Source organism: Brachypodium distachyon, chromosome 4 (assembly GCF_000005505.3).
Source record: "Brachypodium distachyon strain Bd21 chromosome 4, Brachypodium_distachyon_v3.0, whole genome shotgun sequence".
Taxonomy (NCBI): domain Eukaryota; kingdom Viridiplantae; phylum Streptophyta; class Magnoliopsida; order Poales; family Poaceae; genus Brachypodium; species Brachypodium distachyon.
Genome location: NC_016134.3, coordinates 40,348,666 through 40,363,422, shown reverse-complemented (window position 1 = coordinate 40,363,422; position 14,757 = coordinate 40,348,666). Strand labels below are relative to the sequence as shown.

Here is a 14,757-nt window from a genome sequence, read left to right as displayed (position 1 = left end):
CTTGCACAAATGTCAGTCACATTATGTGAAACTTTTGTGCACAAAACGCTATGTTAGGACTTGAGATTCCCGCAGGACACAGGTCACTGCACTGCAAAAAATGCTTGCTTATCCAGACTGTTTGTTGCATCAGCAGCTAAGCTACCATAGGAAAAACCACCACACGAAATTAACCAACTTAAACAAATTGGCGCTGGTACAACGTCTGCAAAAAGCAGAGAGACGTTGGCTCGAAGCTTCCCCGGGTGGATGGGCAGAAAGAGGTAAAAGCAGCCAGCAGGCGAGACCGAAAGGGATTAAGGAGGAGAAAGGGCGCAAGGGCGAAACACAACAGAGAGAGAGAGATTCCTTGGACAAGTGCTGCCGTCGGCGTCGTCGCTGATGTGAGCTCTTTAGACTTTTGCTGCCCACCAAACCTGGATTAGATCAGCCGTCCCGGCCTGACGGGAGTAAATGTATAGGGGACCCGGCGCGCATGGCGGACACCGGCGCCGTGCAGCCATCATTGCCGTGGCAAAAGAAGGCGGCATCTCCAGAGTTCAGAGTCCAGACTAGCACTAGTAGCCTCTGACTCTCCGTCCGGTTTCGACATATTCAACTGATCGCCCACCATGCATGTTTCGCAGCTAGTGATGCTGATCCGAGCACTTGAAATTCAAAGTAATTTTTCCATGCTCCGTGGTCTCCAAAAAGGAAGTAATTTTCCAGTCTCACTGACTCACTGTCCATCTTGTGATCAAAATCTCTCTGTTGTCATCGGCACAGTATTCTGGACTGGGAGACACCAACCTGAAGGCAAATTGCAGAGGTAAGCGGACCGAGGAGAAACACCGGACTCGGCTGAAGTGCGCTGGGCGCCAACCCCACTTGAAACGAGGAGGGAGGGAACGAAGCGCAATGATGCATGTCACATCCATCCATCTCAGGCCTGACATCCATCCATCCCCTTCTATCTGTCCAACAATGTCCACCCACATTTTCCAACCCAAAACCAAAAGTATTAACAGATCATCAGCATCTGCCCGTTGGCTGGACGAGTTTAAGGAGCTAGCAGCAGTCTTGGGACTAGCTTAGTTTAGCTAAATTCTCGACGGCAAAAGCTGCTGAGTACTTTGCAGAAAGTACACATGGTTTGGTTCTAGTTTATTGCTGTTTTAAATGGCACACGATAGATTTCGGGGATCTCTGGTGAGTGCATGTAATTATGCAGGTCTGGAAATCATGCCCGTCAGCGGACGTTCGCATGCTATAATTGGCGATTCTGGTTTATTATTTATATATTCTAGAACCGAACAATCATGGTGACCGTGCAGGAATAATAGACAGTTTGGCTGACCATATATGTGGTTCATACTTTATACTGGGGATAATTCAATTTTTCTGCAGCCATAAACTAGATAGGAGACAGGCGGTTGACACGAGCCATGCACGAAAAAAACCACTAACATGCACGATAATTTTCTTGTCATTATTAGGGTGCATATATCGATCCATTCCATCATCACTATTTTTCATTGCTTGTTTAGACATTAAGAATAGCGGTACTAACATTTTATGGGCCTTTTTTATCACATCAATTAAAAAGGAATGCAGAAATAAAAGCAAGATTATACTAGTGTAATGCCCCAGTTCTATAAATGATTCTACCGTATAGAAAAAAGATGATTCTTTCCAGAAGTCAATGAATATATTTTTTTCTATAGAATCTAGTGCGAAGAAATTCTAAATATTTCAAAGATTAAATCTTACGACTCAGAGAAACCAACGTAGAAAAAATCTTAATGAGTTCGTAAAAAGACTTAATATATCCTAATCATTTTATTGAAATTCTAAAAAGTTTTAGTGACTCGCAAGATCCAGGAATGCACATCAATAGTATTAGTGTGGCATATAATGTTGTTTTCTCATACGTCTCTGGTTTCTGAATCGGAGAAAAGATGTCACTTGGCTGCTTGTTATTGTAAGCACTTCATCACGACTAAAAATACCCAGCCAATTTTAGCTAAGCAAGCGCTAGCCAATCAAACCTGGGGGGGGCGGGGGGCTTGGTGGGACCAGCAGCAGGAGCAACACCCAATAAAGGCAGTCATGAACGTCTCCGGACTGTCTGAATTTTCTTTTTGACTTTTTGCGGGTAGACTTTCTAGCACTCTTATTATATCTATTTTCTCAAGTTTCCTTCACACATATGAAAACCTTTTTTTCCCGAAGTGTTCTTCCCTTAAATTAAACCGTCAGTTCATGCATTATTTAGTCCTGGAACCCAGAGAATAAATTTGAGAGCTGCACTGTTCGTGCCATGATTACTGTCGCGGGCTCACGATGGATGCTGGTGGAGTGTTTGGGGTGAGGTTACCCCATGGCTTGGACTTCATCTCTCCCGGTTTCAACGTCGTGAGAGCGAGAACATTATTCAGGTAGATATCTCCTCCGGTGAACTTCTAAACAAATAGCTACGTTGTTACGAAATTAAAATATACATATTAGACGCTTGAGTTTTTTAAATATTTATGCACTTGTATTTTTCTATTTTATGTCAAATAAGATTTTTTTCATAATATTTATTTGAGGAAACAATTATATCAAAAGTATACGTCAAACCAATTAACTATACTCAAAATATCACCATACATATATGTTCATATTGAAGGGGGTGGCAATCAAATGAATGTCTAACAAGGTAGGAAGTAGTTTTTGCAGGAGAAATTGACGACCGCCAACAACTCAAATCTTTATAAGTGTAAAGATAAAGAATGACTGAGACATTCCTTGACAAATCTCTAGCTCAGATCTGACTGTGTCTCAACATTATGCCAATACTCTCCAGTTCGCCGCTAGTTAACTTGTGGTGTTTCACAAGGAAAAGAGAGATTCATGCACATGTAAACTTGTTTTCTGAAATTTAGTTAAGCCCGCATTATTTATTTTTACTGGAAAAAAAGTGTGCATGGCGAATTGGTAGAAACTTATTGCTCTAAATTTCATAAATATGATAGTTTTGTGTTTTATGTAACAAACATAGAGATAAATTCCCGTGGCGCGAGTGACATAATTTGTCCGTACTTTTAGTTAGCATATAGTACCGAATATAGTAGGTCGACAAATCAGAGTATATGAATTTCCAATCCAAAACAAGGCGCCATGGAATATTTATATTGATGGCGTAAGGAGGACAATTCTCATGTGGGTCGCCGGGCAAGGATGCTCATAGGCAACACAATTGATGCCAAGCTGCGAGCAACTTAGAATATTCTATTAGGCCTCCTGATCTGCAATGACGGGTGAGGAATGGATTTTTGCTCTTCTAGAGAACATTCTCTAAGATCCAACGTGTTTTGACTAAATGATCGCCGTGGCGTGTTTGGCATGCTCACACCGATTCAACACATGCAAAAACAATTACTCCCTCTGATCGGTTTATCAACAGATCAATTACTAAAACAATCTGTTGAGGAGAGGCTGGACTGGTGATCCAGAATGCCACTTCTGTGGAAAGGCTGAAACTGTTGATCACCTCTTATCCAGTTGCCCCTTAGCTTGTTTCGTTTGGCAAGTAGTTCGTTGTGCCTTCTCACTCAGGAGAATCCCGACTAGGGTGGATGAACTTCTGGGTGGTCGGCTTGATGATTTCTCTTCTAACATCAAAAAGCTGATGGTGTGTGGTGGAGCTGCTATGATCTGGACGATCTGAAAATGCAGGAACGACGTTTGCTTCAAGCAGAAATTCCCACATGACCCGGCCGGTCTTATATTCCGCCTTTGTAGCTTACTTGATGCCTGGACATCTCTGCAGAAAGACCGAGACAAAGGAAATCTAGAGGGGAGCAAGATGCTTACGACGGTGATGCATGAGGTCTACAGCAAGCGGCATGGATGGCTGCATGATGTGAGAAGAATTGGCGTCTGACAGGATATTAAGTGTGTTTCTTCCCCTTAGGCTTGGTGATGTGCAGTTGCATCTTCAAGTTGTATTGCTATTGATCACACTGGCCTCCGTGCTATGCTGGGAAGATGATGCTAGTACCTGTTCCAGACTCTTGTTATTTTTCTGTTTTCGTTTTTCTTTTGCTTCGAACTATTTGTACGATGGCGCGGTTTTTTTAATGAAAATCGGTGCGTAGTGCCCACTGGGTCAAAAAAGTTGGTATGTAAAATTTAGACTACAACTTCGTAACTTCTATTTGATAAAATGAAATCACTTCACGCAAAAAAATAATTTGTAGAAAAGCGTCATAATGGATGCTTTTGCCTGTAGGAACCACGATCATTGAATTAGCGGCAAAAGAAAGGAAAAAAATGTTAGAAACGGTCAAAAGACATGTCACGGATCCCCACCACTGCACTCACCGGCGGGTGACCGGCTTCCTCCCAACTCAAACCGCCACCCCACCTTCCCATGCACCGCGTCCTCCAGCGCCGTTCCACTGCTACTGGGCCTACTGGTCCTCACTTCCTGTCCCATCTGTAGACCAGGCCTATACCACGCCGCGCCCCACACGATTAGCGCTTAATCCCCACTTCGCCTTCGCCCCCCTTTAATTAACCCCGAAACGGGAGTGATTATAAACTAAAAAAAAAGCGCACCGTTATTTCCATCGCCCTTTTTTTCTCTTTACACTCCTCTCCTCTTTCTCCCTTTGCCTGTGCGTGTCCCCTCCCCTCTCGCCGAGCCATTCGATTCCTTTCCCCCACCGCCATTTCGCCAATTCCGGCCGCCATCTAGGGTTTCGCGGCGCGCGTGACCGGCGCTTCCTGTAGTGCGTCCCGCTCCCGCTGGCGGCCAGAGGAGGAGGAGGAGGAGGAGGAGGAGGTGGTGGAGGGAGAGTGGTCGGCCTGCGACGACGTGGTGGAGAGGTGGTGGAGGGTGGTCGCGTTAGCCGCGGACTGTGTCCTCGGCGAGTGAGGAGGCTTTGCCCCGGGGGGTTGATGAGGAGGTAGGAGGTGGTGCGGTCGTGTTGTTGAACTGGCGGCGGCGCGGCGGCGATAGGCAGACATGTATTTCAGCAGGCTCGATGACTCGCCCATGTTCAGGAAGCAGGTGAGCCAACTAGTTGGATCTCGATTCCCGGGGATTGAGGACTACCGTTTGGTGGCTGGGAGGGGGTGGGTGTTGCCTGGTGAGTGAGGAGCTAGAGAAGTTTACAACTTTGGGTGTAATGCTTGCCGCTGGTGGCTTACGGATTGGGCTGCGCCTAATTGGTTGGATCTATCCTTGTTTTCGGGATGCACCGGTGGGAATGGGTGGAGGAAGTCTGATCCCTCTCGGTTTAATTGCTGTCGAATGATTCGAAATTGTAGAAGCTATGTGGCAGTGCAGGGCAGGTCTCTTATTTGTTGTTTGGGTGGTCTCAGAGGTGAATTTGTTGCAATTAACCTGTTGTGATGTGAACGTGGGAGGACTGTTTCTGTCTGTGTTCCTGAGAGCAACAGTATATTTTGCATGCTGTTAGATGTTACTACTTCGCTTGTCATGCGTGTGTTTGGTAGGTCAATCTTCTGATGCAAATGAGATAGCAATGCTTACTTGTTTATGCATAAATTTGGTTGAATTGTTGGTGTAGGACTTGTTTGTCATGCAGGGGTTTGACTGGAAACAGTCAATTCCCGCCTTCCAAACTGGTCTGTATAGGATTGTTTGATTCTTGTTGGTTTGAATTGTTGCTGCTCACCGAGAAAAGAAGGATGGCTTATTTTATGCAATGTTACGAGGAATAATAAGTTAAAATTGTACGCTGTTCGTCCATAGGAGGTGCATTTGATACAACATGCACTTTACTACAAAATGTTCAATTTTAGTGTGATTGACTTGGTACAAATTTGCTGCACATTTAGCCTTTTTTAATGGTTGGTGATCGTGTGGTTTACCAAAAAAATCAGCAGTTGCCTTGTTGGTTGATGAGCACTGTTTACATTGTTCTTCTTAGATGCAATCACTTGAAGAAGGTGCTGAATTACTCAGGGAGAGATGCTTGAAGTATCACAAAGGTTGCCGCAAATACACGTAAGTGACTATTGGCATGTCATTTAAGTGTCATTTTAGATATATGGAACTAATTAGATTGAAGAATGTGCCTGCATTCTGATCTGCTATTTTACTGTTGTTCTCTATGCCCTTCTATGGTTCCTAATTTGTGCTTGCATGCTGCTACCTAGGATTCATTGTTCTTTTACATTTGCACTCTTATTCCAGTGAAGGGCTAGGGGAAGCATACGATGGAGATATTGCATTCGCAAGTTCACTAGAAGCATTTGGAGGGGGTCATAATGATCCAATCAGTGTTGCATTCGGAGGTTAGCAATAATCCATTAATCCCCATTCATGTACATTTATTTAATTTTGTTTAAGTTAAACTATTAATAATTGCACTTGATTGAGAACTTCACTTTTCTAACTGACTTGAGCATTCTATTTGTTTTCATGCTTGTTGAAACTGGATACTACCTCCAGTTCTAATTTACCTGTCGTTTTTGATAGGATTTCCTATACCAAAATTAGTTAATTATAATTGTTTATTTACCATTTCACCTATACAAATACAGTTCAGACAGACATACCGCCAAAAAATAAAGATCTCTAGTCTGGTTGGCAGATACTCAATTCTGTATACATACTTACCAATAGATGCAGGGTTTGAGTATGAAATCTCATATTTTTGCTACTCTCTTCTTTTTTGCTGCAACTTCACTATGTCTGATTACATGTCACCATTTTTTTTTCAAATCTTTTATTTTTGCTGTTAGTTGCATCTTTTCCTGCTAGTTGTGCAAGATTTTTCTGCTTTGTTGTTGTTTTATGTGTACACCAGCTAAATACCCGTGCATTGCTACGGATGAAACAAATTAGACTGCTCGCTGAAGATAAATTATATTAAAAAATAATACTATATATTAGCTGCACCTGCTAGTTGCTAGTGATTTATCTCCATTTTGATGGAAAACATCATTGCTATCTTAATTATATAATAGATTTAATTGTTTGCATTAGAAGGAGATAACAAGTTTTATTTACAATAGAAGGAGGCAGGGAGGTGGCGGACCATGGCCACCAATTGCCTCTTTTATATATGTGTACGTATTGCCGAGTAGTACTTGGAGTACTAGCGGTACTGCTGTCTCTAGTTGGATACTAGTCCTAGTATTCCAACAGTCCAGAATGCGGACATACAACTTCTAGAGAGTTGGCTCTGAGAGCAGCAACGAGCGGTTCAATGTAATTAAGGATGCACATGTGTCTGTCTGCACGTTGGTTAACTGGAAGGGTCTAACGAGCCACATGCTACCTAAAATACCCACATGGGCACTACGTGCCAACAAAATTACAGGGCATGATAACTTTCATTAGATTTGGTCAGCAATATTGTTTTTTCTTAATTTTTCCCCAAATTGGTTGGTTCTCTTGTAAATTATTAATTATGACATATACCTCTTTTACAGGACCTGTTATGACCAAATTTACGATTGCCTTGAGAGAAATTGGAACATACAAAGAAGTTTTGCGCTCCCAGGTAGACATGCATACGAACATTTACTGTTCATCCATCCTTTCAGTTATTTTATAACTTTAGGTGGTATAACTTTTGATATACTATTATCATTATGGTAGGTTGAGCATATGCTAAATGACAAGTTGCTGCAGTTTGTGGACATGGATTTGCACGATGTGAAGGTACTGGCATAATTTTCTGCCAACATCTAATGTATAAATTTCACACTGGGTTTGTACTCTTCATTATATTAATAATATTTGTTCAGGATGCCCGGAAGCGTTTTGACAAGGCTAGTCTTCTGTATGACCAGGTAATACTGTTTGGAGGTAATTTCAAAATTATAATATCAAAACCTTTCCCCAAGCTGATTCTGAAGTTTATATCCTATGGGTCCAATCTTTGGTATGCAATGACAATATTCAATATGTTGGCTTATTGTGATCAAAATGATAAGAGTTATGTTCTCCCCCATTTTCCCTTTGGCATCTGTTGAGATCGTTCCGTTAAGCTGCCAATATGGTAGCCAACTTGCTCTGTAATCAGAAAATTTCATTGGCCAATTATGTGTAAATACTATTTGTAATTTTTGCCTTGTCTAGTGAGTACTGGCTGCTAGTGGAAAACAAGGTGATTCATTTTAGCTAGTAAATTAGTCTGAGATAAGCAGTGTGTGTTGTTTATCGTGTGGGGATAATTTACCCCGTTGTAGCACCGATATATGTTACCTTCGTTTCATTTCTCCTTGTGCCAGCATGTCTAACATTTGCACTTCTTTTTTGCGGGACCTAACATCTGCACTTGATGATGCATTTTCAGCAAATCCAAGTTTGTTTTTAGAAGGGTTCTCATTTTGACTTCGGGTTGTTTGTCTTGTCACTCAGGCTCGTGAGAGGTATTTATCATTGAAGAAAGGCACAAGGTCAGACATAGCAACTGCAGTAGAGGATGTGAGTTCCTTTCTTTATTTGACACTGTCAAGCTTCAGTTAGAAGGTACTATCACTTTCTGGCTCCTGCTATTAACTTGCTTCTGACGTTACCAGGAGCTCCACAGCGCAAGATCTTCATTTGAGCAAGCTCGTTTCAACCTGGTGGGTGCAATGCTTCCCTTTATCTCTATCACTGTTTGTATTTATGCGTTTAACATGCCTTTGTTTGTGTTATCTAATATTTTAATTTTTCAGGTGACTGCACTCTCAAATATCGAGGCAAAGAAAAGATTCGAATTTTTGGAGGCTGTTAGTGGGACAATGGATGCACATCTTCGTTATTTCAAACAAGTATTAGCTTGTGATTATTTGCATTTTGACATTCCTTGATTATTTACAAATGTGATTCATGCTTCCTCCGTTACTATTTCTGCAGGGGTATGAATTACTCCATCAGATGGAACCATATATCAATCAAGTAAACTCTTTAACTATGATTTTCATTTTCATTTTTTGCAGTGCCACATCTGAATATTTCATACTAGCTGTTAACGTAGTTGAAGTTATACATGTACTGGTTAGTGGTTAGTGGATACACCAACATTTTTTTGCCATGATGCACCATTGATTATCGCATAGTTGCATGTAAGATGCTTATTCACCACCAAGACATTGACCACTTAAGACCTACAACCCCTGCAATTACGTATTACATGATCCTGATCCACTTGTTTCATTGCTAAACTCCTCGTCATTTGGTCATGCCAACTGCAGAGTTGGAATCACCTGCTCAGATCATCATTTACTTACTTATGAATCTATGAAGTACAGTGTATCACTTTGTTTGCTGAATCCACCAATTCTCAATCTAGCTTCTTTGCCTATTAATTTCAAGGTACTAATAAACATCTGTTTTAACACAACGTGGATTCTCCTTCTGCAGGTTCTGGCTTATGCACAACAATCAAGAGAAAGGTCTAACTACGAGCAAGCTGCTCTTGTAGAGAGGATGCAAGAGTTCAAAAGGCAAATTGATCGGGAAAGTCGGTGGTCACCGACTGGCATGACTGATTCCCCTAATGGTGATGGAATACAAGCAATTGGTAGGAGTTCACATAAGATGATTGAAGCGGTCATGCAGTCAGCTTCAAAGGGCAAGGTAAGCGCATTCTGGTGCACTTGGAAGTTTGCATTTATGCATGTTAGCAGATGTACATTTTGACAAGGAAATGCATGTTATATTAAAATGTATCTACTTATTTTCAGGTCCAGACCATTCGGCAAGGTTATCTCTCAAAGCGATCTTCAAACTTGAGAGGTGACTGGAAAAGGAGGTTCTTTGTCCTTGATAATCGAGGAATGTTATACTATTATCGCAAGCAGAATAGTAGACCATCCGTAGGTCCTCCATAACACCTATTAAATACTCAATCTGGCATGATACTATTGACATGCTTAGGGTGGGTTTCGGTTCACATAATTCCATTACTTTTTTCGTGTTCTTCCTTTTGTAGAGTGGTTATCCCAACCAACGAAGTAGCACTCCTTCCGAGCATGGTTCTGGGTTGCTTAGCAGATGGTTCTCTTCTCATTATCATGGTGGTGTACATGATGAGAAATCTGTAGCACGGCATACAGTAAACCTGCTAACATCAACTATTAAAGTTGATGCAGACCAATCAGATCTAAGGTTCTGCTTCAGAATAATATCTCCCACAAAAAACTACACGTTGCAGGTAAGAAACTTAACAAGAAATGTGTTATTTTTTTGTTAGACACATGATGATGTTATATGATGTTTTTATAGATGCAATTTGCTTCCTGTCTAGTGACTAGTGACATGCACATATTCTTGGGCAGGCAGAGAGTGCAATGGATCAGATGGATTGGATCGAAAAGATCACTGGTGTGATTGCTAATTTGTTGAGCTCCCAATCCCCTGAGCGGGTTAGTGATGAATGACTTGGGGTGGAATTATCACGTATACAGATTCGATTTTAACACTAATATTTTGTTTCAGCGTCTATTGCTGAGCCCTAAGGGCAGTGGCCATCATCGAACAACGAGTGAAAGTAGTTCTTTCAGTAGCTCAACAGAACTTGACCATTCTATAAGTGAAGACTGTATGATGGAAAAGAACCCAGGAAGTGGGTATTTTGAGCACTCTTCCAGAGTCACACAGCATCACAGAACCAGCATGAAACCTGATAGGCCAATTGAATTGCTTAGGAAGGTAGTCGGAAATGATATTTGTGCTGATTGTGGTGCTGCGGAGCCTGACTGGGCATCCCTAAATCTTGGAGTTCTTCTATGCATAGAATGCTCTGGTGTACACAGAAATCTTGGTGTACATATATCTAAGGTAAACAAGTACGTATTATTCTTGACAATTTGCAGTGCAAAAGGTCCATCATACAAATTTAAGTGTATATGTATTTATAGTTCTGCATCCAAATTTGTTAAGGTTAAGGACTCTGGTGTGATACATGTCTGTGCATGGTACCATGTGTTTCTGCAAACCAGGAACTGAGTTGCGCATTCCATAGGAACGCGATGAAATTTTACGATGCCTTAGTGTCTATTTCATTGCATATATTTAAATTAGTTTGGTTCTTTTAGACAACTTACATGCACCCATTTTCTTAAAATCATGTCACTGTAGATTTGGTATTTTGTGGTTCGTAACAGTACCTTATATTGACAGGTGAGGTCTCTGACACTTGATGTCAGGGTCTGGGAGCCATCTGTAATCAATCTCTTCCAGTCTTTAGGGAACACATTTGCCAACACAATCTGGGAAGAAATGCTGCCTTTATCAAGCAGTGTTGATCATGGTGATACTCCAAGGTAAACTGATGCTGTTTGTAACTATACAAAATTTGTATATCACTATTTTTGTATCATCGTCCTTTCAACTCGCAAGTATTACTACTTTGCAGGGCTGATGGAATAGAAAACACTTCACCTAATTTGGCTGTCAGCAAGCCTAAACACTCAGATCCTATCGCTTTGAAGGAGAAATTTATTCATGCCAAGGTAACTTATAGTTTGCCTTTTTTTGCGGGTATTTATAGTTTGCCTTTAGTGTATTCTAGTTTGTCAGCCAACAATTAGCAGCATAGTGCAATCTCATGGAACACATACAAATAGTGGTATTGGCGAAATAAAAGGTTGACTCAGGTTCACAACTTGACTTGATATACTTCTGCACCTCTAGGTGTAGTTAGATTGGTTTATTCTACTTTTCTAGGTGCAGTGAGGTTGATCAATTCCACCTATCTATTGACCAGTCATATTTATGATCCGAACTTTATTTGAGTGAATTGCTCTAATATCCCATATAAACACAACATGTCAGCTCTTACAAATGACTAAGCGGCCTACCATGACCTGAGTTTTAATTTCTTTTACTGGTCCCATAACATGTCATTGGAGTATCAATGACATGTTATTCTTCAGAATAGTATATCAGTACATATCTGTGTGAGCCAAGAAACAACTAAGGATCATTGAAGATGCTTCCTGCGCAATTGTGTGGGATACCGTGCTAGTTCTGTAAAAGACATAATGAGGGGCTAAGGACATCTGCAACGGACCTTCTTGGCTCTTCCTAAAAGGCTCTCACATGATATTTTTGTGAGATGGAGAGGGGAAATATGAGTGGGAGAAAATATTTTGCACGAGAAAAAACCTCGCCACGCAGATCAAGAGCATTTGATACAGCAAAAAAACACGTTTGAAAAGATGTCGTCTCTAAATCATGTGGTTTGAGGGAGACTGGGAGAGAAGGTAGAGAGCATGGCTTGTTGATATTATAGTAATAAATGTGCCAAGATAAAATTGTTCGGATATTTGTGTCTAGCACTTACTGTTCATTATTGATGTGGAGGGATTAGATGCAACTTTAGACCAAGTTATTATAAGAGATAGTTTCATTAGTGATATGCTGAGTGATGTTTGGTTGCTGATGATTATTTCTTCAATGTTCCAGTATGCTGACAAAGATTTTGTACGAAAGCGTAATATGGATGAGACTCAGCTAGCACAACAGATGTGGGATAATGTAAGTTCAAACAACAAGATGGGTGTGTACAGTCTGATAGTGGGGTCGCATGCCGATGTAAATTTAACTTATGGGCAGACATCATTTAATTCGGCTTTGACTCTTGGAAAAGCACTGCTTCTGCAAGAGCAACCGGCTTCGCCATCAAATGGAAGCTCTAGATGCTTTGATCGCGGTTCGCTTGAGAAGATTTCTCCCACGGACTCCCTTTCTCCTGCCAGCACAAGTGAGCGCATAGACGAATTAGATGTCGGTGTAGAGGGATTATCCCTGCTTCATTTAGCGTGCCGTGTTGCGGATGTGGGCATGGTTGAACTACTCCTGCAGTATGGTGCCAATGTAAATTCTACAGATTCTAGAGGCCGGACACCGCTTCATCACAGCATTTTGAAAGGAAGACGTGTGTATGCCAAGCTGCTCCTTTCCAGGTACGCACATGCTTAAATATATGACCGGTCTTTTGTTGGAGTGCTTCGTATTTCGGCGTTGCTTGTTTGTTTTTAGGTATTGACCTATTGAGTCTCCATGCAGGGGTGCTGATTCACGAGCCACAGACCGTGATGGTAGAACAGCATTACAGTATGCTATTGATAGCGGAACTATCAATGATGAAGAGATTCTTGTTTTGTTAGAAGACCCAAGTAGATAATCCAGTAGCTAGCCTAGCTAGACCTTCGTTTCAGCAGTAAGCGTGTGCTCTGACGTGCCTTTCTGCTGCTGTTGAAGGGGCACGGCTCCGAGCTCGCCGGGCTGATCGATGATCCCTGCTTGTGTCATGAGAGCATAGGCCCCTCCCTGGTTTGGACCCACTTTAGCGTGAGCTACACACTCTTATGTATTGTGTTTGCGATTTGCAAAGCTTTCGCCGGGCTTGGTTTGCAGATGATGGTATGATACACTGTAAGTTTGTACATTGCGTTGATCCCAGAGCCCTGATCGCCTTCTGATGACAGATGATGTGTATATAGTGACATGGATTGTACCATGGATATGATTTAAGCAGGCATTAGTTTGGTCTTGGTGAGAAACATGCTCTTCTTTCCCCGTCAGACACTTGCTGTTGCTGACTGCATATGTAGTACATACTCCTTGGCCTGCCCCAAATCCAACAGCTACAAGATTTGATCCAAAAATTGCTACAAGGATTTGAATGCCTACAGCTTCAGACACTGCTCGTTACGATGGGCTTGCACTGGCGATCCCTGTTGCCGAGCAGTGTGAGTGACTCTTGAGCAAGAGGATATCACTATATATCAGCACTGCATTCTCTCTCTTACATTCACATGCATGTATGCATGCATGAATGCTTGGTGTAAGCCAGTGTGGGCTAAGCAGCTGACACATCCAATCATGCTTTCCACAAAGGCCTTTCAGGGTTCTACTGTGCTTCCCTTGAAGCAGGCAGGGCCGGACAAGGGTTCAGAGCAAGGAGGGGCCGCTGTCAAGCGACATCGCAACGTTGCACGAGGCCTGTTCAATTGGCCGGCTACAGGATTCAGACTAGCGCTTTGGCCAAATTGACCGATCGGCGTCTTCGTCCTCATGCAGCCTAGGAAACGTCCCGCATCAGCAACAGGCAGGGCACGTACGCATGCATGGCTGCGCGCGGTGAAAATCGTCGCAATGTCAATGCACGGCGCGAGATTCGATCAGGGTGTATTGTGAATTTGTGATTGTGAGTGAGTCAGGTTACCTGTGTGCTTCACATATACATCTGCATGATTTTCTTGCACGACGATGGGTCGATAATTGTCTAGATCTGATGACAGTGGACTGTTTTTTTTCATTTGGAGTTTCTTCCGTGGACGACGACGAAGATCCAGCGACTCACAGTTTCCTCGCTCGCCCATGACGATCGACATACCACCGTTAATTTCACTGCCTCGGCCTCCTATGTACAAGCTTTCTTCTGCTCGAACAGTGTTGAGGAAACAGAAAAGTATGTGTACATACCTCCATCAACACGACAACAAGGAGTACGTGCACGCATACATATACATACGTACTCCTCCGATCCTAGATTCTTAACTCAAATTTGTTCAAATATGGATGTATCTATTTTTAAAAAGCATCTAGATACATGTAATATTCCGACAACAATTTAGGATCGGAAGGAGTACTGTATAATGTCTCTTGGTACGCGTGATCGATGCGTCACGTAAATACTTGTCGGTGTTTTAGTGCAAATTTGCAAAAAACAACGACAAATATTTAGAAACGGAGAGATTAGATGTTTAACGCACGTACGTACGTATAGCTAGCGTGCGCGTGCACAGTAC

General features: G+C 42.0%; 1 protein-coding gene across 1 annotated transcript; it reads left to right on the top strand.

The window, feature by feature from the left end:
• The first annotated feature begins 4,582 nt into the window (after window positions 1–4,582).
• Window positions 4,583–13,508, top strand: LOC100822487 (ADP-ribosylation factor GTPase-activating protein AGD3). The gene is made up of 19 exons (XM_003578360.4): window positions 4,583–5,038; window positions 5,925–6,001; window positions 6,191–6,291; window positions 7,435–7,505; window positions 7,604–7,666; window positions 7,753–7,797; window positions 8,369–8,434; window positions 8,530–8,577; window positions 8,671–8,766; window positions 8,852–8,893; window positions 9,359–9,574; window positions 9,682–9,813; window positions 9,930–10,151; window positions 10,276–10,362; window positions 10,436–10,777; window positions 11,120–11,262; window positions 11,355–11,451; window positions 12,407–12,906; window positions 13,010–13,508. The coding sequence occupies exons 1-19, from the start codon at window positions 4,994–4,996 to the stop codon at window positions 13,125–13,127; spliced, it is 2,511 nt and encodes an 836-aa protein (XP_003578408.1). The 5' UTR covers window positions 4,583–4,993; the 3' UTR covers window positions 13,128–13,508.
• Window positions 13,509–14,757: the final 1,249 nt, after the last annotated feature.